Consider the following 23,435-nt stretch of genomic DNA (forward strand, 5'->3'; position numbering starts at 1 on the left):
AAATATTCACCAGCACATACAGTATCCCTTGGGTACCAGTGGTAAATCCTTCCTCCCACTTCTGCCCGTGTGTGTGTGTGTGTGTATGTGTGTGTGTGTGTGTGTGTGTGTGTGTGTGTGTGTGTGTGTGTCCGTCCCTGACTCCCACATCTGCTCTCTCTTCCTCCCTCTCCACAGTACTGAGCATTAAGTGTGGACTCAGATATGCTGGGAAAGCGCTCTTTTACTGAGCAATGCTACCAGCCCATGACTTGCTCTGGGAAAATGGAGAGCTGATCTGGCTCGTTCAGTGTTGAATGAATTCATGGCACAGGCAGGAACTCAGCAAACTGCCGAGGGGAAGAAAGAGCAGGATGTCCACACTCCATACAGAACTAGAAAATCTACTCTTTGCATCTTAAGCCTTGGTTAAAACTCAATTTACTGTCTCTGTCCAAAAGCTACAGAGTACAAAATGTGGCCCCACATTCCCTCCCCACTGCTTCCATTTGATAATTAGTTAAAGGTAAAACAGGCAGACGAGTCCATATCTCTTTATTTCTGAGTACTTTGATTTTTGAAAACAGTGCTCTCCGTGCCGGGCTTTTTATTTGTATATGCAATGCATGTGAACCCCGAAGACAAGAACATCTTTGAAGAACTCAAGAAGTACTATAATGGCAATTGAAAACGAAATCAATTGCTTGCTAATGAGCACCTGCTCCAGAAGAGCATTAACAAAAGCAGTGAATATCTGTAAGACACCGGTCAAGATTTTTAAAAATTATTTCACTAAGGTTTAAAAACGGGATGAACTAGGGGGAGAATAATGGCAGCAATTCAGGGAGCAGGAAGCAGGCAAAGCCTGAGCATCCTCAGAGTCACAGACTGCCCCGTTGCCTATCCACAGCACAGCGGGGGAAGGGTCATGGTTACAGGGCAAAGGTTGAAACTAGGCAAAGCTGCTATGCAAGGACTGGACAGACAAACAACTCCCAAGCAACTCTGGACAGACAGACAACTCCCAAACTCCTACATGCCATGATACTTCTACCCTGGAACAAATGTTTGAAGAGAAATGAGGTTTGGGGGGACTTTCTAAGCACTCCCATTTTCATTTGGGAGTTAATGAAAAAAACAGAACTTGTAGTCTAGGACAGGTGCAGAGTCTAGAAGCTAAACAATTTGTAGCTTCAAGATGGATGTGTGGGCTGGATTTGACTCTGACTGTTTAGACTGTGAGAACATGAAATCCTAGAACGTAAAAATGTATAGAGAAAATGCATGTTCTATCTTCCCTCTTCAATAGGCATTGTTAATCTACCAGGGATTTTTATTTTATTTTATTTTATTTTTTGCTTGCTTGCTTGCTTGTATAGGTGAGTGGGGTTTTCTGGTGTGTGTGTGTGTGTTTTTAAGAGGTTTTTAAAACAGTTTTTAACTTAAAGCTTTTTTGAGAATTTCTTAAATGCCTGCTATACTTCCACCCATCCCTTTCTCTGCTTCAACTCCTTCTGTGACCGATCCCTCAAACTCATGACCTCTTCCTCTTTATTATTGTTATACACACACACACACACACACACACACACACACACACACACACACACACACACACACACTGCTGAATGCATTTGGAGTAGCTCATATGCACCTGTGTTGAGGGCTTACCTCTTGGGACTGGATAGTATCAGGGGCTTGTCTCCGGGGAAGACTGATTGTCTGCCCCTCTTTCAGCAGCAACTGATGGCATGTGGGTTTTCATCTACACATAGGACCCTTCCAAATTCCCCCCATCTGTGTTAGCATGACAACTGAGGTTGTTGACACACAGCTCTTGCTTACAAGACCATAGTTTTAGATTTCATGGGTGCAGCTTCCCTCTCATATATAGAAGATTGTAGATCTGTTGTCAAATATTTTTTTTGGGGGGAGGGGCTTCTTCTTCTGTTTGTTTTTGAGACAGGGTCTCTCTACATAGGCCAGGCTGGCCTCAGTCTCACTCTGTAGCCCAGGCTGACCTCAGAATTATAATCCTCTTGCTCTCTTCTGTCTGAGTACTGGGCTTACATGTATACATCATCATACTGGGATTATAGATGTACATCACTATGCCTGGCTTAATTTTGTGTTTCAAAAATACTTAACATTTTTGTAGCCAAATATACTCCAGAAAGCTGATATTAAAATACTATACATATATATTTAAGCAAAAAATGCATATAATATCCACACTATTATAAAAATATGAGTAGCTAAGTAATTAATTTACTCTTTTTCCTTCCTTTCTTTTTCTTTTCTTTTTTCCTTTTTTTTTCTTTTTTTGGTGGGGGGCAGATAATTTCATGCAGCTCAGGCTAGCCAAGGATAAATTTAAACTTCTGATCTGCCTCCCTATACCTTATGAATGTTGGTATTATAAGTGTGCTACAGATGTGTACTACTGCACTCAGTTTATGTGGTGCTGGTCATCTAACCCAGGGCTTCATGCAAAGTAGGCACAGACTATACTAACTGAATGATATCTCCACTTTTAAAAGGAAACTAATACAGCTATGAGTTAAGCCTCATACAACCATATAAAGTTAGGGGTACTATTAACAAAATTCCAAGGTCGGAAAAATGCCAACACTAGCTTAATGAATGACACAAATAGGATTTGAAATCTGACATCTTGACTTCAGAATCAGTTTTTAACATATTAGTTTATTCACTCTGTGTGCATCAAGATGTTAGGATGCCACTTTACTTCCAAAATTTGAAGAGAATGAAGGGCTCCACTTCTACTGAGATGAAGGTCTACCTTGCCAACTGTCTGCTCTTTCTGTCAGCATGACAGCGAGTATGGTACAACTTCTTAAGAAAATGACTAATGGGTTCAACAGTTAGAAGCACAAAAACTGTCAACATGCATGGAAACCTTTTATGCATAAGTCACAGTTTTGCAGCTTAAATGTGCCAATCAATTTGCCTTCTTGATCACCACCCCAAGGAGAGCTGTGAATGTCTAGTCTTTGATCTTGGTTCTAGGAAACTGAGCAAGAAAAACGACCACACTGAGGGGCTAGTTGTCTGTTGCTCTAGGCATTTATGAGCAAACATTAATTTCATTTTATTAGTTGAAATCCTTAAATGTTGTATAAGACTGAAATCAAACCCAAGAGCAATCTCCTTGAAAACATACTGCTTATGTTTGCTGGGTAGTGCAACAAGGTATGGGATGAGAGGCCCCAGGGCTTAAGAATGGCAGGAAATTCAAAGTCCAAAGATACTCACCCTAGTTTTGGCATCAATCTGGCCACCTCGATCCAGTAGGAGCTTCACCATGTTGGTATTTCCCCTTTTGGAAGCCACATGCAGGGGAGTAATTCCATTCTAGAGTGGGGAAAGCGGAACAGAGCAGGTTGGATATAGCAGGGAGTGAGGGCAAGACTTCCTAATAAAGAGTACCAAGAGGTTGTGACCCATGGTATCTATGGTTCAACAGTTTCGATCATAAGGAACAAAGAAGCCCATAAACCATGGGATGCTAATTGTTAGAAAATGAAAAATGGAACAAAAATGCCTATTAGTCAAGAACTACAATATACATGTGGAATGTAAAACAACTTAAGAGACAGAAGGAGGACATCTGTGTGGTAGAAGCAAAGCCTCAAATTCTAACATAGAGCCCCGTAAAATGTCAGTCTACAATACTCATGTACTGTAGAGTTTAAGAGCTCAAAGTTTTATGTGTTTAAAAATGGAAAAAATACACATATTAATATCAGTGGTGATTATTCTTTAAAAACTCCTTCAGAATAATTCACAGAGAAAAACAACTGGAAAATAGTACAACATAGTTTCAGAACAAAGGATTTTTTTTCCCCAAGTAGGATTTTACTACATAGCCCAGGCTAGCCCAGAACTTGCTATACAAGGTAGACTAGCCTTAAAGTGGAAATCCTCCTGCCTGGGCCTCTACATTCCTAGGATTACAGATATATGCCACCACACATGGCTTATACAGAAGACTTCCAAGGATTACAACAGTACACATAAAATTTAACTTTGTCTTATCAGGTTTCATGACATGGCTATGTGTCCGAATTTGGTGTGTGTCATAATTTTCCAAGTATTTAAATATTGTATCAACTGAATCATGTTAAATGCTATCCCCTAAGTAAATTTTATACTATCATGCAAATGAATTTTTCTAACAGAAGCAGACCATGACATGCATAATTCCATGGGCTATCTTCCTGTTTATTTTAGGAAGACATCAGAGTAAATTTTCAATTCATTAAACCAACAGAGAAAAAAAAAAAAGATCTCACCCACTTGTGTGCCCACTTGTTAAGAAACACTCCCTACAGACTTTGTGCTTACTATTTTAACACTGTCGTCTATAGACTGGAAGTTGATCATTCATAATTTTTTGAATTGTTTTATAATATAACAGTTGAATGCCATGTCAAAATTAGCCTCCTCAACTACTGACACAGTCCTTATTTATTTTCATTTTATATATGTTTGAGTGTTCTGCCCTCAGAGGCCAAAAGAGGGCGTTGGGTCCCCTGGAGCTGCAATTGAAGGCAGTGAGCAACTCAACAAGGGTAGGAGTCCAACTCTTGCCCTCGGGAAAAACGATAAGCTCACCCCGAGCCATCTCTCCAGCTCCCAGAGTCTTGCTTTATTTATTGGGTTATGATGTCATCTTGTGATTAAGATAGTGAAAACTTCAGAATCTTTAGGATGGCAGAAGGGGGTTAAATATAAGATCTTAATGGAAGCCATTAATGTTCATATTTACTTTCTTAAAATACATGTATTTTACCACATACCCTGGCCGTGAAGTCCACCGCAGCTCCTCGGTTTAGAAGAAGAGTTGCCACATTGACGTTTCCATAGTGAGCAGCTATGTGCAAAGGGGTGAAGCCACTCTAGAGAAAGAGAGAAATAGAGGGTAGGGGATGTACCTCACACTGAGGAAAGTGACCACTGACTAACTAGAAAACTTACAGAGTACCTACCAAGTACATGACTGATGCAATTCATGTAACAAATGCTTTAATACAACTCTATAGCTTAGTGTTATAAGAGAGAAATAAATATCCTATACTTGCTGGCAAATTTATTTTCAATTTATGAGGCTAGTTATCTATACAAAACTATGTTTCTTGAGTTTGTTTAGCTTATTAGAGAAAAACAGAATATGATGAAACCAAATACAGTTTCAAACACAGGATTTAACAGTTACCAAAGGATGTTTTAATCAAAGATAAAAAAATAAAAAAAAAACAGCGTTTTTGTTTTGATTTTTGTGTTCTATTCTCATGTGTGGGGGTGGGGTGTGTGTAGCTGTGTGTGCTGGGGGTGCACTAGGTCCACTGCTCCAGCACCCTCCAGCTTATTCTCTTAAGACAGGGTCTCTCACAAGACCTGGAGGTAGCTGGCAACCAGTAAGCATGAGCAATCCTGTTTCCACCCTCTTAGCAGAAGGGCTGCAGGCTTGCACATGGCCACACCCAGCGTTTTTATCTGGATTCTGGAAACTGGAACTGGGGGTCCTTATGCTTGCACAGCGAGCGAGTTTACCCACTAGCCATCTTCCCACCCCTTGATCATATTTGTAAAAGAGCGCTGGTTGGCGTTTGATCTTCAGGACTGCGAAAATTTCTCAGGAAAAAATGTCTAGTTCATTCCACAGCATCCACACTGGTTTTCTATCCCTTTCACAACTGCTTAGACTGTGATTTGTAGTGAAAAAGAATTTAAAAAACAATACTAAACAGCATTTTCTCCTATTGAGTTGCCTTGTCCAGCCTCGATAGGAGGACTTTTGCCTTGTCTTATTGTGTGTTGTTTTTTCGTGTTTGGTTGTTGTCTCTTGGAGGCATGCTCTTTTCTGAAAGGAAACAGGGCGGGAGTGGGAACAGGAGAGAGGAGAGGTGGGGGAAAATTGCGAGGAGTAGAGGGAGGGGAAGTTGTAGTCAGGATGTATTGTATGAGAGAAGAATCTATTTTTAATAAAAAATGTTTGGTATCAATATGAATATGAAATAAAAAATGGTTAAATTGAATCTAATTTCAAATATGAATTAAATATAATTTTATCACTAAAATAAAATATAGTTAAAATAATCACATTAATGAATGGATATGGGTACCAGAGAAATATTTTATTTCCCAAATGCTTCAAAAACAAAGTCTGAGAATCAAATGAAGAAATCATTTCTTTTTCTGATTTAGATGTAGTTAGATGTTTTTGCTGTTCTTCACAATGGATGCATATTAGCTGTTTTCTTATTGAAGTGCTCAAAGACCTGGTAATTTTCCTTATGAAAACTCTATAGTTTTCATAACTTAATAAAAAATATGGGGAAACAAACAGCATTCGTTGGCCAACACTCCCACAGCTTGCAGGTTATTTCCTATTCTCTTTTACTTGGAAATGGATTTTAATCAGGAATCTATTGATTTAAGAAATATTCTACAATCCACAATCAATTTTATTGACTTTATGTATAGAATTTGGTGATATTGTTTTCAAAATACTAAGATAAACATTTAGATGGCTTAGATAACTGAAGGTTGGTGATATGTTAATTGCAAATAATTAATTGCAAATAATTTTTAACTGTAGTGAAGCAAGATATGAAAACAAGAATAGTAATTGTGAATTCAATTTCCACAAATGTATTCAAGATTATTTTACTCTGAATGTAAGTGATATATTCACACCAAAACTAAGGCATGAAATATACAACCCATAATTACTTTATAAAATGTTAATTTTTTTCTATTTTCATCCTTATCTCCTGTCACCCACATATAGTCCGAATATATGCCTATTATTATTGTAACGGTTTTCTCAAAAATTGAAAGATTTCCACCTGCACGGGAGCTCCTTAAGAGCAGGAAGGTAAACAACTCAAAAGAGCTTCAGGAAGTCCCTGAATCTGACTAGATCCACTAGGCCCCTCTCTGCCAGAGTTAGCAATAAAAGCTGAGATTTCTCTCAGACCAGATGAGCTGCCTGGAAGAAGCAAAAACCAGATGAGCTGACTGGAGAAATTGTAGACCAGAGTCACTTGGAAAAGACACTTTCCGATCTATTGATCTGCCCGCAGGCTGTTCAGTGTACTCCAGTTTCTCAGGTTTTGTGAGCTGTCACTCATGTTGGGGTGGGCTCTGGTGATGCAGCTGTCTTTGAGTCATTTCTGCTCCTGTAAGTGACCCCTCACTCATATTCTTGTAAGCAACCCCAGGAAGACTCATTGGTTCACCAAGCTGGACTTTGGTGTTGTCTGTATTTTGGTTTGTTGTAGGCTGCTTGTCTGGAGTGAGTAGACATGTGTGCTGTGTCTTCCCAGGAAAAGTTTTGTTACACAAACAACTACTCAAGTCACAATTTAATTTCAAAAATTTATATTGATTGCTGGAAAATGATTTCCCAATCATCCAAGTCTAATAGCATTTTTATCATTTATAATTAATTAATTAATGCTTTCTTATTGGCCTTAATGATCATAATGTTTCAGGCTATTATATTGCACAACTTGCTGCTGGTTTACACCCTCACAATGTATAAAAATTATGTACAAGGAGTACCTAAGAAATTAAAGTTATTAAAATTAGTAATTAAGATCAATTTGCATAATTCCAGTTCTGAAGAATTTCACTAAGGAGTTGAATTGAAGTTCTCTCACCCTCAGTATCATGCACAAAAAAGGGAATAAACAAAAAAGCAGTACAAATAAGTCAAGTAAATTGCATCGCAGTAGATGAACGTGTTAATAAAGAGTTGAAAAATATGACATTTTCTATGAATGCCCAAAGATCTAAAACTTCTCCAAATTCCCAGCTCAATGATGAAGAAAAATTATTTTAGAGACTCACCCTACCAAAACAAAAGTCAGCCTTCATAAACAGTCACTTGCTTTTGAGTGTAGATTAATTTTTATAGCATACTTTCAATAATGTTTATGTTGTGACAAAGGAGAGAAAACAGACACTATAGGCTTCTGAACTTAATGTTCTTATTTATAATGACCTATTTTATATGTGGAAAACTATTTAATGGCAAGTATTTTAAGACTTACAGGAAAAAAGCAATTGCTTTGCTCATGATGTACAGAGCCATTATTGATTATAAACAATGTGGTAAAAAAATGCAGAAAAAGAGCTTCTGCTATTAAATAACAGAGGATCCTCCCGTACTTTTATTTCCCTAAATTCTAATCTGTACATTCTCATTAAGAGGAAAAATTCATATCTCTGCAAAAGTTTCAGAGTAAGGCTCACTCACTAAAATACAAGCAATGGTAGTGTTTTATTTCATGCTGGACTCACACTATTTAAATAGTTGGTTTAATAATGTATGTTGTATCAAATAAATGTTGCATCAAATATATTTGAATTATCAATCTTTCTTAATTCAGGATTTTCCCCTAAACAGTTTCCCACTAATAGAACTTTGATCATTAGTATGAATTAGTGAGCATTTATTCTATCTGGATAAAAACTAAAAATAAATCAAAAAAAGGTAAATGTTGGTATAATGGCAATACTGTACCTCAGTTGTCCTATTCACCATCATCTGAAGCAGTGTTTTGTGGGAAAAAGAGGGAAGATGTTACACAATGAAAAATTCAAGAAACAGTAGATCTGCTCTCTGCAACTGAGTATCCTTTTCCAACAAGACAGAGTAAGAAAAGCCAACTCCATTACACAATAGTCATTCCTTCTGACTCTCTCTATAATTAATGGTGTAAACAGAACGTCTAACTAAATGTCTCAAAGGTGAAAACTGGTCTTCTAAAGAAAATCATTTAGCCTTAATTTTTGTTACTGTCTGCCAACAGCTAGTCCCCTTCCATCTAAAATACCCATGGAAATGATATATATGTTTTCCTGACCAGAGTGCTGCATTATCAGCAGAGAGTGGTCCTTTTCATCACCCAGGAGGATGCTGGCAGTCAGAGGGAACCTCTCTACAGATGCATCAGCTCTTACCTTGGATTGTACATCAGCGTTGTGATCGTTCTGAAGCAAGAGGGCAGCAGACTTGGTGTCATCTTTCCGAGCCGCAATGTGCAGAGCTGGCAGCCTCACCTTCCCTTTGGTGTCATTCTCCAAGAGGATGGCCACTGCCTGGTTGTGTCCCTGCTGAAGTGCCACAGCGAGAGGAGTAAAGCCATCCTAGAATAAAATTTACATGAATGAGTGAGATTGGCAACCAGGACAGGAAAATCATTGTGAGGGGCAGAAGCAGAGTGGATTCTGCACTTGCCCTGCAGTGCAACGGCTTCATCAGATTGCCTTCTTGATTTCCATTCTGTATCTTGGCAAAGCCTGATGATGATGGGATGTGGCCAGTTTACAGGAGTGGGTCAAATGTGTGTTTGGAAAAGGAAAATAAAAATTAGAACAAACACTTATATGCTTTCTAATGTAAAGGAAGAAGAATGAAACCCAAATCTAACTGAAAGTGAAAAATACAATGATCTCTAGAGGAAAATGAGTGTCCATCAACAATGCAAGATGGATGAGTGTCTCTGCATTGTCTCCTGGAAGGAAGGTGATAATGGCTGTGGATAGAGTAATTGATATCATTTGTATTAGGATGTTGGAGTTTTAATGTGACCTAAAGCTGTTTGGTAAATTAGACTAGTCATTAATTTTGCAACTACTTGCATTTTAGATTGCTAAGATCATTTCAGTATAAAGTTGTACATACTCGATAACATTTCAAACCCAACTTCTCAGTTGTCAAATGAGAGAGAGGGGGGGGGAGGGAGGGAGGGAGGGAGGAAGGGAGGGAGGGAGGGAAGGAGGGAGAGAGAGAGAGAGAGAGAGAGAGAGAGAGAGAGAGAGAGAGAGAGAGAGAGAGAGAGGAGAGATCAACAAACAACAGCACAAACAATGCAAACTTAGAAAGGTCTCCAGAATGAGATAGAAAGCCATGCTACAAAATTTGGAAAGTCATCTTTGCATCATCAGAAGCCAGTATTTAGGTCCTGGAAAGACGGCAAGTGTATCCCTCCTTAATTCCCTGAAGTTTCCAAGCAAATCTTAGACGTCCTATTTATACAGCAGGAACAAGGGCAGTAGGTTGTACAGCTGAAAATGTCATTCCAGGATTAGGAGTAATTCATCCAAAACTAACTACTCAATCTGTTTTCAATATTAATTCTTTAAGTGATGACTGTGGGTTTTTTGAGGGAAAATATTTTCTCAAGTGTATCATACTATATATGCATCATGAACTGTGTATGCAGCATGACTATGCTTATTGTTTATTTTTTTGAATAAGCTTGCATTTTAAATGCAGCATACTACTTCACAGAGTGGAGGAGCAGAGTGTAGCATCTTAAGGTAGAGAAGAGCAAGCCGCTGCAGTATATAGGTGTGTCAGGAACAGGGTACTTTGTGAATGAAGGACACTCCCATCATCGTGTGCATATCTGGATTTATTTCCCCTCACTCTCTGCAGCAGTCTGTATTACTGGCACATGGACTTGTTCTCATTCTATTTCCTTAGAGACACAGCCTACAGAATGGAACCCCAGTAAAATGATTGTAGCTTTCAATTTTGGCAGAATTCAGGAGGAAGGAAAGGAAAGGAGATCTATAAAAATGGTGCTGGCCAGACAGGCAACTCCCTTCGGAGGACTAAAAGCTGGATTCCAAACATGCGGAATTCATTCTGATCTGTATTTCAAGGAAGAAGGCTAAAAATGTGTAGCAATTTGTTCAAATACCTCAATGAACTCTGTGAAAAAGAAAAAAAAACAGCTAAGTTGAGCAGTTTTGATTTCATCATTTATTAATCCTATATATGAGAAATTTTAGAACTAAGCATCTCTTCATGTGCATGCATTTCACTGCCATGTGGAAGGATTGTGTGATTATCTAATTTTTGAAGTGGCTATAGTGCTTGGTTGGTAATCGACTTTTACACATTATTGCTGCTCGTGAGCCTAGAAGTGCTCCTTATCCATATCACACATAAATAGAAATGAAACCAAAGAAGATATTTCATGATAGAGCATGGGAGCATCAGTTAGTCATCCCTGCAACAGAATTATTGTTACAGAATGATACAGTTAAAAGGAAGTATGCAAAGGTGAACCTCGGTAACTATTGGATAGGTGGTAGGTTCAGTATATTAAGTTTATAAATTTCCAATCATTATAAGAAAGTGGCTTTAGTTATTCAATGATATCTTTTTAATAAAATATAAGATATACTCATGGCCAGGCTAGGCTTCAACACCACCCCACTTTGTTTCTTTTGAAAGTATTGTATTTGGTTAGATAATAGAGTTCAGCAGGTCACTGCATAGCATGCCTCTGTTGATGCAGTGATCACTGAGTGCTATTTTTAGAATCACTGCAGTACTGTGATGATCAACTAGACCAAAGGAGTTGCCAATCTGCTGAGAACATCACGAACTGAGTTCAATGAAAGCCCACATTAGACACTCTAAGTATTCTGGATGGGTGAGAGAATTCTAATGTGAAGGTTTCATATGATTAACGATTCAGCCTTCAAGGAAAAGGAAAACAGATGGGTTCCCTTATGTCAGGATGTTTCTTTGAGAAACAGTCTCTTTGTTATCTGAGCATTGCCTTGAGATATTCGTACTCTATTCACAGACAAATTCAGTGTCTTGAGGAACAAAAAGACCCCAGGTTATTTAAAAAAAAAAAAACACCCTTTTTTAACTGAATGCAGAACAAAGAAGCATGTCATAATGGGCAGTTGTATTTTCTAGTTATGGTCAAGGCATATATGACATCATAACTCACTTAACATTGACAGTGACTGCCTCTATAATGAGAATAAGCTGTCAGAAAGCAATGGCGAGCGGTTCCATACAACGTTAGTTTGCCTCCCAAAGAATGACAAGTAGACTTAATACATTTCAGTGACCTTTCCATCCAGCACAGCATTGTAGGAAGTTTGTGTTCACTTTGCCTAAAGATTTAATTGTCAGAAAAGAAACTCTATTGGGCATTAAGAAATACCGAGATGGCTTCTAGGTATCAGCCATGTTTTGCTGTGGGCCAAGAGATGGGAAATAGACAGGCATTTCTGTTTCTGAAGAAGGTGTGCTTGGGACACGGGGGTGATGACCTGAGTCCCTTTCCTCTAACCCCTATGTCCCAATGTGCTGAATCCTCTGAAACTGACTTAATGTCAAATGTTCTTGACATTAGTTGCCAGGATCACAGACTCACACCTGTGTCACAAATAACATTGTTATGATAAAGTCCTTAGAAAATTAAACTAACACAATAGCAATAAATTATTTTTGATGGTCAGAAATTGTTCCTTCAAGAAATTGCTTTGGATCTTAAGATAAAATATGGACACAAAAGCAACAAGAATAACTTACTGCAATCTAATTTTAGAATGCTGTAAATCCCAAAAGCAAGTCAGGACACATTGACAGAAGTATGATTTCATGATGTGCATGCCTATAATCCCAGGAGAATTGCAACAAATTCAAGGCTGACATGGGTTCCAACAACAACAAAAAGCCAAGCTTAATGATGATGGAAATCAGAATGCATGATCATGAATCTACAATGAAGGTATAAACTCATAGTAACCAGCACAAGTTACTCACTGGCCATTATAATAGATTATAATAGTAATATGAACATTCCCAGCATGCTTTAGACAAAGAAGTAGAGATCCTTTGCAACTGGACCTTAAAATAAAAGAATCAGAGACCAAGACTTACCTCTGTAGCCGTGCTCTGATTAGCTCCATTTTCTAGCAAATATTTAACAACATCAATATGATTCTCCTGGGCAGCCATATACAAAGGAGTGAAGCCATTCTGAGGATAGACAACAAAAACAGAAATCTCAATCATTTGTAAAGTTATACCAATAATGAGAGAATTCACACACTACATGAAATAATGCCTATGTAATCTTCTGTATTTATCAATTCATAAGTGAAGTGAACAATATGAAATATCCAAACTGCTTAAGATATTTAAAACATGAACTCTATAGAATACATTTCTATAACAGATTCTCATTAAACATACATAACAGTATCTATGTAATATCTTCTGTATTTATCAATCCACAAACCATTTCAACAGACTACCATTGTCGTGAATATACATTCTTACTTAGCATTCTTGGTGCTACCAGTTATTATTCATAACAGATCATGCTAGAAGATGAGAAAGTCTATATTCTGATTACAGTAGCATTGCTAATAATGAAATTTATACATTATTTTTAAAGCCACTCTGAAATTTTATCATTCATTTACTCATTTATTCACAGAAGTGCAGCCCCCAGTAGTTGAACCATCCCTAGGATACAGTGACAAACAGGACACACACATGTGCCCTCGTGGAGTACATACCATAATAATATTCATTATTATGTACTTATAGAAAAAAATCAACAGAAATTTTACACTGTGAGTTTAAAATTAAGTTTAAAAATTAATTGTCACATTTCTTTTTTATTTCTGTATGCTTAAGAATATACTAACTTTGTTGAGGGAGAAAAAACACATTTTTTTAAAAAGCTTGACTCATAAATTCTCAAAACAATTGAGTAATTCTTATGGCAGATTATTAAACATAGATGTTTACACTCCCCCTATATTAACGAGAATGAGCAAAAGTGAGATGAACACTTAGAGATTATTAACCACTCCCAGAAAGTAGCAAAAATAGGTTTTAAACTACTTTGTTGAAATGAAATTCCTTTGCATGCAGTGTAAAAGTGGAAACATTAGTCAAAGTGACCAATAACCAGCAAAATACAAATACATGTTATTCAAGTACAATAAGTAAAGAAATTAAACTTTTGTTTATGAAATGAAAAATACAGAGTCCAAATGGTGAAGGTAATTTTGAATCTAAAATAGAAATCATCTAAGAGTAAAATAACAATAGTGTTATGATTTGTGAATAACTCCTGCTAGCTGAAGAGTGTATTTTCAAAGGCTTATCAAGCAGGTGAAATCTGGTGTATTTTAAGAACACTGAAGAGGTGGCGGAAGGATGGAATTAGAGATTCGAAGGAAGGGAAAGCCAAGGAAGACTGTTCAAAACAACGAGTGGGTGTGGAATGAGGATCTTTGGAGACAAGGAAGAGGTAGGGATGCAGTAAGAGAAAAAGAACGTGAACAGAGCACAGCCATTGCTAACCGTTTGCCTCTGACAGAATTCTCTAGGTAGATGGAGAGAAAAAGAAACAGGAAGAGGTCATGAATTCCTCAGGGAAAGATATACCATGCTTAGACCTTTGCCAGTTCAACCCTGGGTTTTGAACTGTAGAGGGACTTTTTCTTGCTGAATCATTTGAACTGTTCAAACTACCTAAGATTGATAAATATTAACTCAACAATATAATTCTATGACATATAAATTATCAGTATATATAGGACCTACAGAAAACAGTATCTGTGTAATATCTTCTGTGTTTATCATTTCATAGACCATTTCAACAGACCACCATTGTCTTGAGTGTATATAACATACAGGACACTCTTAGTGCTTCAGATTCCTATCTCTAACACATTAGGCTAGGAGGGACTATACACCTGACTGAAAATGAAAAGGTTCAGCAGAACCAGGAGTCCCATGTCTCCTTGGTATCCAGACTTGGTGCAGTTGACCTGACCAGCAGACTCTTCCTAGTGTTCCCAAGCATGGTCCCCTTGCTCAAACTCCTCTAATGTTTGTTGTGGGATATTCCTTTACACTGTGTGAAGGTGTGCTGTTGTGACTGGTTTAATAAAGAGCTGAATGGCCATTAGATAGGCAGGAAGACATATAGGCAGAACTTCTGGTCAGAGAGAACTCTGGGAAGAAGAAAGGCAGAGTTACCAGCGAGACACAGAATAACGAGGATGGGCATAATGGAGATGAGATAACAAGCACATAGAAGAACATAGATTAAAATTTATGCATTAATTTAAGTTACAAGTGCTAGTTAGAAACATGCCTAAGCTAAGGCCAAACTTTTGTAATTAATATAAAAGTCTCTATGTCACTTTTTAGTGAGCTGGCAGCCCAAAGAAAAGCCCAACTACAGTTGTCCTCTCAGACATCCTTTGGCCAGCACAGTGATGGCCTTACATATATCCATATCTTCCCATATTATTTATTTCTAGCTGACCAAATATATGACAAGATAACTTGAGGGATTTGAAAGGGTTTGTTATGGGTTCAGGGTTTGGGGGGAATTTCTGCCCACTATGATGGGAAAGACATGGAAACAGAGGCAGTCATGTCCAAGACAGTGGGAGCATGAGGTATTGGGCATTGGCATATCTTTGGACCAGGAAGGAGAGAGAAAGCTGTTCTAGAGCCAGAGGCAGGGATAACTTCAAAGACGTGCCACTAGTAACCTATTTCTTTCACACAGGTACTTCCTAAAGACTCTATATAAAATAGTGTCCCAATAGAGCACCAAGTATTCAAATGGCGAGCCTTTTGGGAACACTGAAAGCATGACATCATCCTAATCATTAGACTCTGTAAATTCTACCTTGTATGGCAAAAAGAACTTTGTAGATGCGATTAAGTAAAGGTCTTGAGAAGCAAAGATGGTGATTCTGTGGGCTCGATATAACTATGAGAACCTTTCTAAGACTTGTAAGGCAGAGGCCAGAGACAGGACAGGAGGGTCAACTCTATCTGCTGACTGTAATGATGGAGGAAGGGACCATGATCCAGGCAGTATACCTTTAGAGGATGAAGCTAGCCAAGAAATGATTGTCACTGAAAGCTTCCAGAAGAAAACAGCCTTGTCAACACCACAGATTGTTAATTTGCAAAACTAGGGGAGAATAATTTCTTGTTGTTATTAGCCACTGATTTTGCTAATTGTGTCTGTTAATTTGTTAAAACAACAACAAGAATCAATGTCTTGGCTTGGGGTTGTAGGAGACCAGAACAGACACTGGCCTTTCGTCAGATTTAGAAGCATCTGCAATAATGTATGTTAAAGATGGAGAACTGTAGCCATGGAGAACATGGTGCTTCCATGGTTATGAGATGGAGAACTGGAGTCATGGTGCTACACTGCCATGGTTATGATGTAGAGAACTAGCACCATGATGCCACCATGGTTAAGAAACATCCCACTTGGGAATAAGGACTACTCCTCTGAGGAATTAGGAGAGAGCAAAGCACTCTGACACCATTGTAAACTGTATAGGAAACTGTTCATCTTCACTCAAATATTGCTTAACACAGTATTCCTGGTCTCCTCATACATACATGAAAGTGCTATTAAATATATCATACTCCTATGGTTCTCTAAAGGGGTTTAAGCGGAAATAGTTATGAAGGCATATATAACTTCTCATTGCTAATATAAAAAGTTCTTGGCTTATCCTAGGTGCAAGCAAGGAGAGTAGCATGCAGTAGTTCTGGAATAATGGATTCTTACCCCTAGAGTACAAATGTTTTCAATCCATATTCTTTTCTAATCATTGTTCAGGGTTCTCAGATTAGTTATAACTCTTTTTCAGACCCAGAAGCCATGCTGAACTTTGGAGAACTCAACATCAAATAGGACTCTCATCTAGAAGCTTTACTTTATGCTATAAAAATGCCCCGCCGCACAGGGATGGGTGGATGGCTCAATGGGTAAAGTGCTTGCTGTGTGAGCCTGAGGACCTGAGTTCAAATCCCCAGCAGTGATATAAATGTGGGGTCCACCTCTGTGCCTCTGCTTATCTAAATACTATGAATAGCGCCTCTGTCTATAGGAAAATACCAATTATTTGTCATTCATTTATATTTATTTAACAAAAAGGAAAAATATGTTTGGTAGCTACTTACTACTTAGCATTGTACTCAGATAGTGACTCAGAAACAAACACCAAACCTCTTTGCCACATCCAGCACAGACAGGCTGGTCCTGGAAACCAGACTGAGGTAGAGAGGGACTGAAAAACAGACAGACGCACTGACACACTTACAGAAGAGCTGCAGTCAGCTGGTTCATGCTTGCTCTGATGGCGCAGAACCAACTACACAAGCAACCCACAAGCTCAGTGGATTTATCATGTATAGTCAACATCCATGCAGAGACCAGAGAAAGACTTTGCTTACCACCTCATCCTGGCCCAGGGAAGGCTTTACCAACTCCCATGGGTCTGAGTCACTGTACCAGCCCTTGATAATAATATGCATTCACTAGAACTTTATCCACTCCTTCACACTTGCAGTCAAGGCTTCCTCTGCTCTCCACACTTCTTTCCATGAGAACACCCAGTCCAAAGCTGAGATAACCAAGCTTCAACTACTATAGACAGATTGAGGGACATATCTAACTACTCTAGTTTTTTTTATTACATGTTATATAAGGAGAACACAGATGAAGGACGTGGAACTCAACTGTGTGAGGAAATTCTGCCGGCAGGATGTCACTGAAGTGACTCAGTGTAAAGAGTAGGGGAACCACGGAAGTGCAGAAGCAGAAAAAGCTTTTTAGATGGAGATGAGAAAAGAAAGGACAAATGGGTCTAATGTATCCATCACTCATGCCAGATGGTGAGGGGATTGGGTTCGGCAGGACTTAGCCCTATCTGCCTCATTAAGGACCCGGCACTTTGTTTTAAATGGCTTGAGAGTCACTCAGGTTTTTTAAATAGGGATTTGGCATGAATGCATGAATATATCTGCATTTTAGGAGATTATGATGCCAAGAATAGAGAGGAAGAAAAGGAAAACACTCTGACTAGAGTTACTGAGAATGAAAGGAAGGTTTTTGTAATAATCTTGATGAGAGTTGAAAAGGGAAAATACTGAGATAATTTTGGTTCATTCAAAGGTAAGCCAGTATTCACATGCTTATACTACACTCTGTGGACTAGAAGGAGTACAAGTGGTTTCAGTCCATAGATTTATTAATCAGTGTTAAATAGTTCTCAGTTATAACTCTTTGTCCAGATCCAGAAATAATGCTAAACTTTGGAGACACCAAATATCAAGTAGGACTTGCATCAATAATCTTTATTTTATGCCTATAAAAAAAATGCCTTGTACAGGGTGGTGGGGGTGCATACCTTTAATCCCAGCACTCAGGAGGCAGAGCCAGGAGGATGTCTGTGAGTTCGAGGCCAGCCTGGTCTACAGAGCGAGATCCAGGACAGGCATCAAAAACTACACAGAGAAACCCTGTCTTGAAAAAAAAAAATGCCTAGCACAGGGAGTGAGCAAATGGCTTGATGGTTAAAATGCTTGCTGTGTAAGCATAAGGACCCAAATTCAGATCCCCAACAGTGAAATAAAAGGGGGTTCACCTATATGCCCTAGGGGTGTTCAGACAGACAGGTCTCTGGACCCCACAAGCCAGCCAGTTTAGCCAATTGGGGAGTTCTGAGTTCAGTGAGAGACCCTGTCTCAAATATGATGATGATGATGATGATGATGATGATGATGATGACGACGATGTGGAGCACAATAGATGAAGACACCCAATGTCCACCTCTGGCCTCCACATGAAAATATTCCCCCACCCAATGCTTAGCCCACAGCAGGTGTTCAGTTAATATGCCTTAAATACCTGAATGAATAAAATTAACAATCCAAATTTGTTTTTACATCTATGTTATTTTTAATTGACGTCTAAATTATTATCAAACACATAGGTCTGGTCCCTTCTTTTTAAATGCAGAATGTCTTAATAGTTTGCTCTTAAGGCATTGATTGTGGAGGGTTTGATGATGGATGGCCCATAAGTCTAGTACTTAAAAGCTGTTGCTTTCCAGTCTTGCACCCTCTTGTAGGTCACCTTCTTTAGGGAGAATGAGCATTTGTCATGATATCATTCAAGCAGCCACATGAGACCCACAAGGAACTGAGATTTCCCAACAGGGCTATCTTGCTAACCATTTGAAAGGTACCCAGAGAATATGTGCCTCAGCCAAGAAATGCCTTCAGTGATTGTAGCTCTGGGGATCCTCACTAGGACCTCACGCGGGACTCTGAAGCACAACTACCCAAACTAAGATCCTGATCAGAAACTGAGATGATAATGCATGTGTGTTGTTTAACATTGCTAAGTTTGGTCAGAAAACTATTTTAGTAGCAACAGTTAATAAGCACAATGCCCAGTGAGAGATGTCCTACACTCTCAGCCTGTGTCTGTCTTACCAGTTATACCTCTTGCCATTCTTAATTCATAGTCCTTCCTTTCCCTTCAGGAAAGAAATTATCTTAAACAGGTGACTTCAAATATTTTAGACATATAACCCTTTAAATGCTAAAAATAAAAATCTAAACACACCGATCTTCTTGAGGTCGAATGAGATATAATTGGCCCACAATGTCCACCAATCCCCTAACTACCAGGACAATGGTACTTAACTGTGCTGGATTCAAAAATGGCACATGAAGGATGCTTCCTGGAGAACCCTGGGATCTGGGTTAGCTATGAGGGAAAGCACTATGACCCAACAACCATTGTACCCTGTTACCATATACAGAGTACTTTGAAGTCAGAAAACATTAGACCTCTGCATTGATAAGAAAGAATATATGGAACAGATAGCTAGTATATTTGTCTAGGTCAAACCACACATAGTATGAAGCAGTATTAAAAATAAAACTATAGCTTTCCGTACTCATAATGTCCTAAATTCCAATGTGTTCTTTGGATTTACTCTCCATTCTTAGAGGAAGATTCAGTGAACAAATCTTATAACCATCTGTAATAATAAAAAATGGGAATGGTTACACCCAGTCTAGAGTCAGGAAAAGTCAAAACTTCCTTCTGAAGAAGTCACCTGTTGTGGGATGACTCATCCCTAAGAGGCTTGAGGTAAAAAAAAAGATACTTTCTGAGAGCCAGCCTGGGTCTGCCTAAGGGTCTTAGCAACAGCAGCTGAAACATGATCTGGAGATGACCTGGACCAATGAGAGGCAGCCATGTCACACCAGCTGATGCATATTCATCAGACCTTCCCCACGGGTCGGGTAGAGGGTATATAAGGGTTGCCTCAATAAACTGAGCTTATTGTTTTGACACTCTGCCAGAGTCTGTGTGGTTTGACTCTGCACCTACTTGGTCCCCGCCCCTAAAGGGAACAACAGCAAAGACCCTGCTACAGCCTGTCTTTTGTAAGCAAGCGAACATTAGGATTGAGAGTTAGGTTTTACCTTTTGCACAGAGCAAAATTCTTTAGCAGCCTGATAGTCTACCAGCTGACACACATTAGGACTAGTTACTACCTTGGTCATCAACTTTAGTGCCTTATATAGTCCTCTTCTATTGAAGTAGATTATAAGATGAGGTAGGAAAGAATCCTAAAATTACCAGCAAGCTTGAAGGTCAGGATGATTCAAATCCTGTCCCTAAATACACCATGAACGCCCAGCTGTGAAGGATGCAGGAAACCAATCTGGACTAATTGTAATCATGAAAAATAAAGCAGATTTTGGGTATTCTAGGGGTCTGCTTAGGGAACAAGAAGGAAAAATAGGACTGTAAATTATTTGGTAGTAAAGCTCAACTGCTCTCCTCATTTTGTAGATTAAAAAGACTTTCAGATGACTGCAGCCAATCAGCTCAGGACATTCTCTAGGATACAGTGGCTTCAAGTTTGCATAACACATTGAGCTCCTCCCTCAACCAAATCCAGGGTTCTTTCTTTAGAAAACTGGAACAGAGAGACAGACATTGTCTCTTCTTACAAACTGTAGACAACAAAAGTGTAGCCACCATCATAGGTCTACAGTGAACTTGTCTAGAATAAATCAGATGTTACAGGAATCACAGGAGTGACAGAGAAAGATTCTGAGCCTTGGGTTATGGCGAAATCATTCAACGGTAGAGCTATCCTGAAGCTCATTGACCTATCTGAACTTTATACCAAGAAAGTCAAGAAAGTTTTTCTTTTTTATTCAATAACAAGGTAATCTATTTTCTTATTTGCAATTGGAAACATCCTAATTAATATGACATCTGAACGAAAATGCAGTTTTCAGTATCACCATTAGTTAAAAATAAAGCACCCTCAGCTGGAGACCTGGCTCAGCAATTAAGAGCACTTGTTGCTATTCAAGAGGACCTAGGTTCCACTCCTAGCACTGACATGGTGGCTCACAGCCATCGGTAACCTCCAGTTCCAGGAGCCCCAATACTCTCTTCTGGACTCTGAAGGCACCAAACATACACATAGTGCATAGACATACATACATACAGCAAAATACCCATACACATAAAATGAAAATAAATTAAGCTTTAATTTAAAAAAAAAAAAGTAAAATAAAGCACTTTATTCAAAAAATTTGAAGAGTACATAAAGTGCAATAAATCAGCTGGTGCAAGCCATAAAATAGTATTATTATTTCTTTTAGATTTGAGATTAAAATATAATTATATCATTTTCCCCTTTCCTTTCCTCTCTCCAAACTATCCCATACACTCCTCTTCCGTGTTCCCATTCATAGCCTTTTTCATTAATTGTTGTTATTTAAATATGTGTGTGTGAACACTGATGTATATTTATATTTTTTCTTAAATACACAGTGACAAATTGCCTAGTCTATAATGTTCCTTGCACATATATGTTTTCAGGGCTGATGATTTGGTAGTGGATAACCAATCGGTGTGCCGTTTCCTGGGGAAGACTATTTTTCTCCTCATAGTATTCCTTGGTTGCCTGGACACAACCTGTATAACTTCAGAAACCAGCAAAGTACAAAGGGGCCATCTCAGGGGAAGAGGAGTAACAGAGGGCAACAGCAGGGTCCAAGTGCTCTGAACGGGGAAATGGAAAAAAACAGCAGGCTCTGATCAGGGGGGAGGGAGATAAACACAGAAAAAATAAGAGAAAGGTAAACAATATTACGGGTGCCTGGGAAAGTCATAAAGATCACACTATTAACTATCTATCTAAAAATACCTATAATATACATAGATTTGTATGTAAATATACATATAGTTTAATATTTATATTTCTATACAAATATGTATATGTATCTATAAATACACATATATAGTGAAAGTTTCCCATCTGTCCTGACAATGCTTCCTCCAAGAACCAAGAAAGACCACCTAACAAAAGCCCAATACCAGACATGAAAAGCCCTCTTTTGAGTTTTTGTTAGGGTTGCCCAAGAGACTCCCCGAACATTACAGATTATTACTACTGCCCTTGGTATCTCCACAGAGGTGGAAGGTAAATCCCTATTGCTGAAGACACCATGCACTTTAGACACAGAGTCCTGAGGCCCCTGAGCTGGAACTGACCTCAAAGCCTCCTCCCTGAGGACTAGCTTTAATAGTACCAGAAGGAGCCATGCAAGCTTCCAAAAGAGTGAAGCAATGATTGGTTCTGACAGCTATGATGCCAATGAGCCACAGCAACAACCAGCATGGCATAACCTTAAGGGTGCAGTGGAGGCATTCATACTTGAAGTAACCAATTGCTTTCTAAATGGACTCAAGACCCTCTCAACAAGAGGGAAATCATGCCTGGTACTTGAAACCTAGCCAGCTCCCCAGAGCTAGCAAAGTCATGGGTCTTAGAGAATCTGCAACTGCCACTTGACTAAACCAGCATACTGCCTAACTACATCCTAAATATTTATCTTTATGCCCACAGGTAAGTATAGCCCTTATGCCTCATCAAGGAGACTTCTCTTTGCAACTGATGGAGACCATTACAGAAAACCACAACCAATCAAAATGTGGCGTTGTGGAGCCCAGTCCCAGATGATCTGCAACACAATTCCTACACCTGAGGCTCAGGGATCATTGGGGAAGAGGGGGTAGAAAGATTGTAAGAGCCAGAGGATCAGGGAGCTGGCTGAGAGATTGTGTCTCCTACAAATGTCAGAAGCCACACTCATAAGGTCTCACCAACAGGACTGCCACCAGGCCTGAGCTGAACAAGGGCCACGCCACCAGAAATGCTAACGTGGAAGGAGGCAAGCTCACGAGGCCTCAACCCAACATGAAGTGTGAAAGTTTAAGTTGGAGAACACAAATTTCAGTGACAGGTGTGTTTCCACTGTTATTTTTGCACACACACACACACACACACACACACACACACACACACACATATATATATATATAAAATACTAATTTTTATTTAAGTTGTCAATGATATGTTGAGCTTGTCAGAGATGGTTTAGAGGATAAAGGCAATTGCTGCCAAGCCTGAGTACCTGAGTTCTATCCTTGGAACCCACATGCTCTCAGGAGGAGACTCACGCCTGCACATTACATCTTCTCTGACCTCCAAGCAAGCACACGCTCACACTCACACAGCCCCACCTCCCCCTACACACATGCACACTGAGTGAATTTCTTTAAAGAAGTGTTACATTCATCCATCTTGGAGTAAATCCCTGTCATGAAATCACATTCATCTTTATAATCACATGGATAAATTCCTTTAAAATGTGTATAGAATAAGTAGTCTTAAAGACATAAACTAGAAGGATATCTTGCAGATGT

General features: G+C 38.9%; 1 protein-coding gene across 43 annotated transcripts in view; it reads right to left on the reverse strand.

Moving 5' to 3' along the window:
* The window catches only part of Ank2 (ankyrin 2), a 313,942-nt gene that overhangs the window by 123,089 nt on the left and 167,418 nt on the right, over window positions 1-23,435 (reverse strand). For 32 of the 43 annotated variants that reach the window (XM_076574948.1, XM_076574943.1, XM_042279861.2 and 29 more), the window contains exons 5-9: window positions 12,716-12,814; window positions 8,977-9,162; window positions 8,537-8,560; window positions 4,803-4,901; window positions 3,256-3,354 (exon numbers count right to left, since the gene is read on the reverse strand). In XM_076574948.1, coding sequence (XP_076431063.1) covers window positions 3,256-3,354; window positions 4,803-4,901; window positions 8,537-8,560; window positions 8,977-9,162; window positions 12,716-12,814 — 507 coding nt within the window. The remainder of the gene's footprint in view (window positions 1-3,255; window positions 3,355-4,802; window positions 4,902-8,536; window positions 8,561-8,976; window positions 9,163-12,715; window positions 12,815-23,435) is intronic. The other 11 variants (XM_076574962.1, XM_042279845.2, XM_076574947.1 and 8 more) reach the window with 1 other exon arrangement.

Source organism: Peromyscus maniculatus, chromosome 6 (genome assembly GCF_049852395.1).
Source record: "Peromyscus maniculatus bairdii isolate BWxNUB_F1_BW_parent chromosome 6, HU_Pman_BW_mat_3.1, whole genome shotgun sequence".
Classification (NCBI taxonomy): Eukaryota; Metazoa; Chordata; class Mammalia; order Rodentia; family Cricetidae; genus Peromyscus; species Peromyscus maniculatus.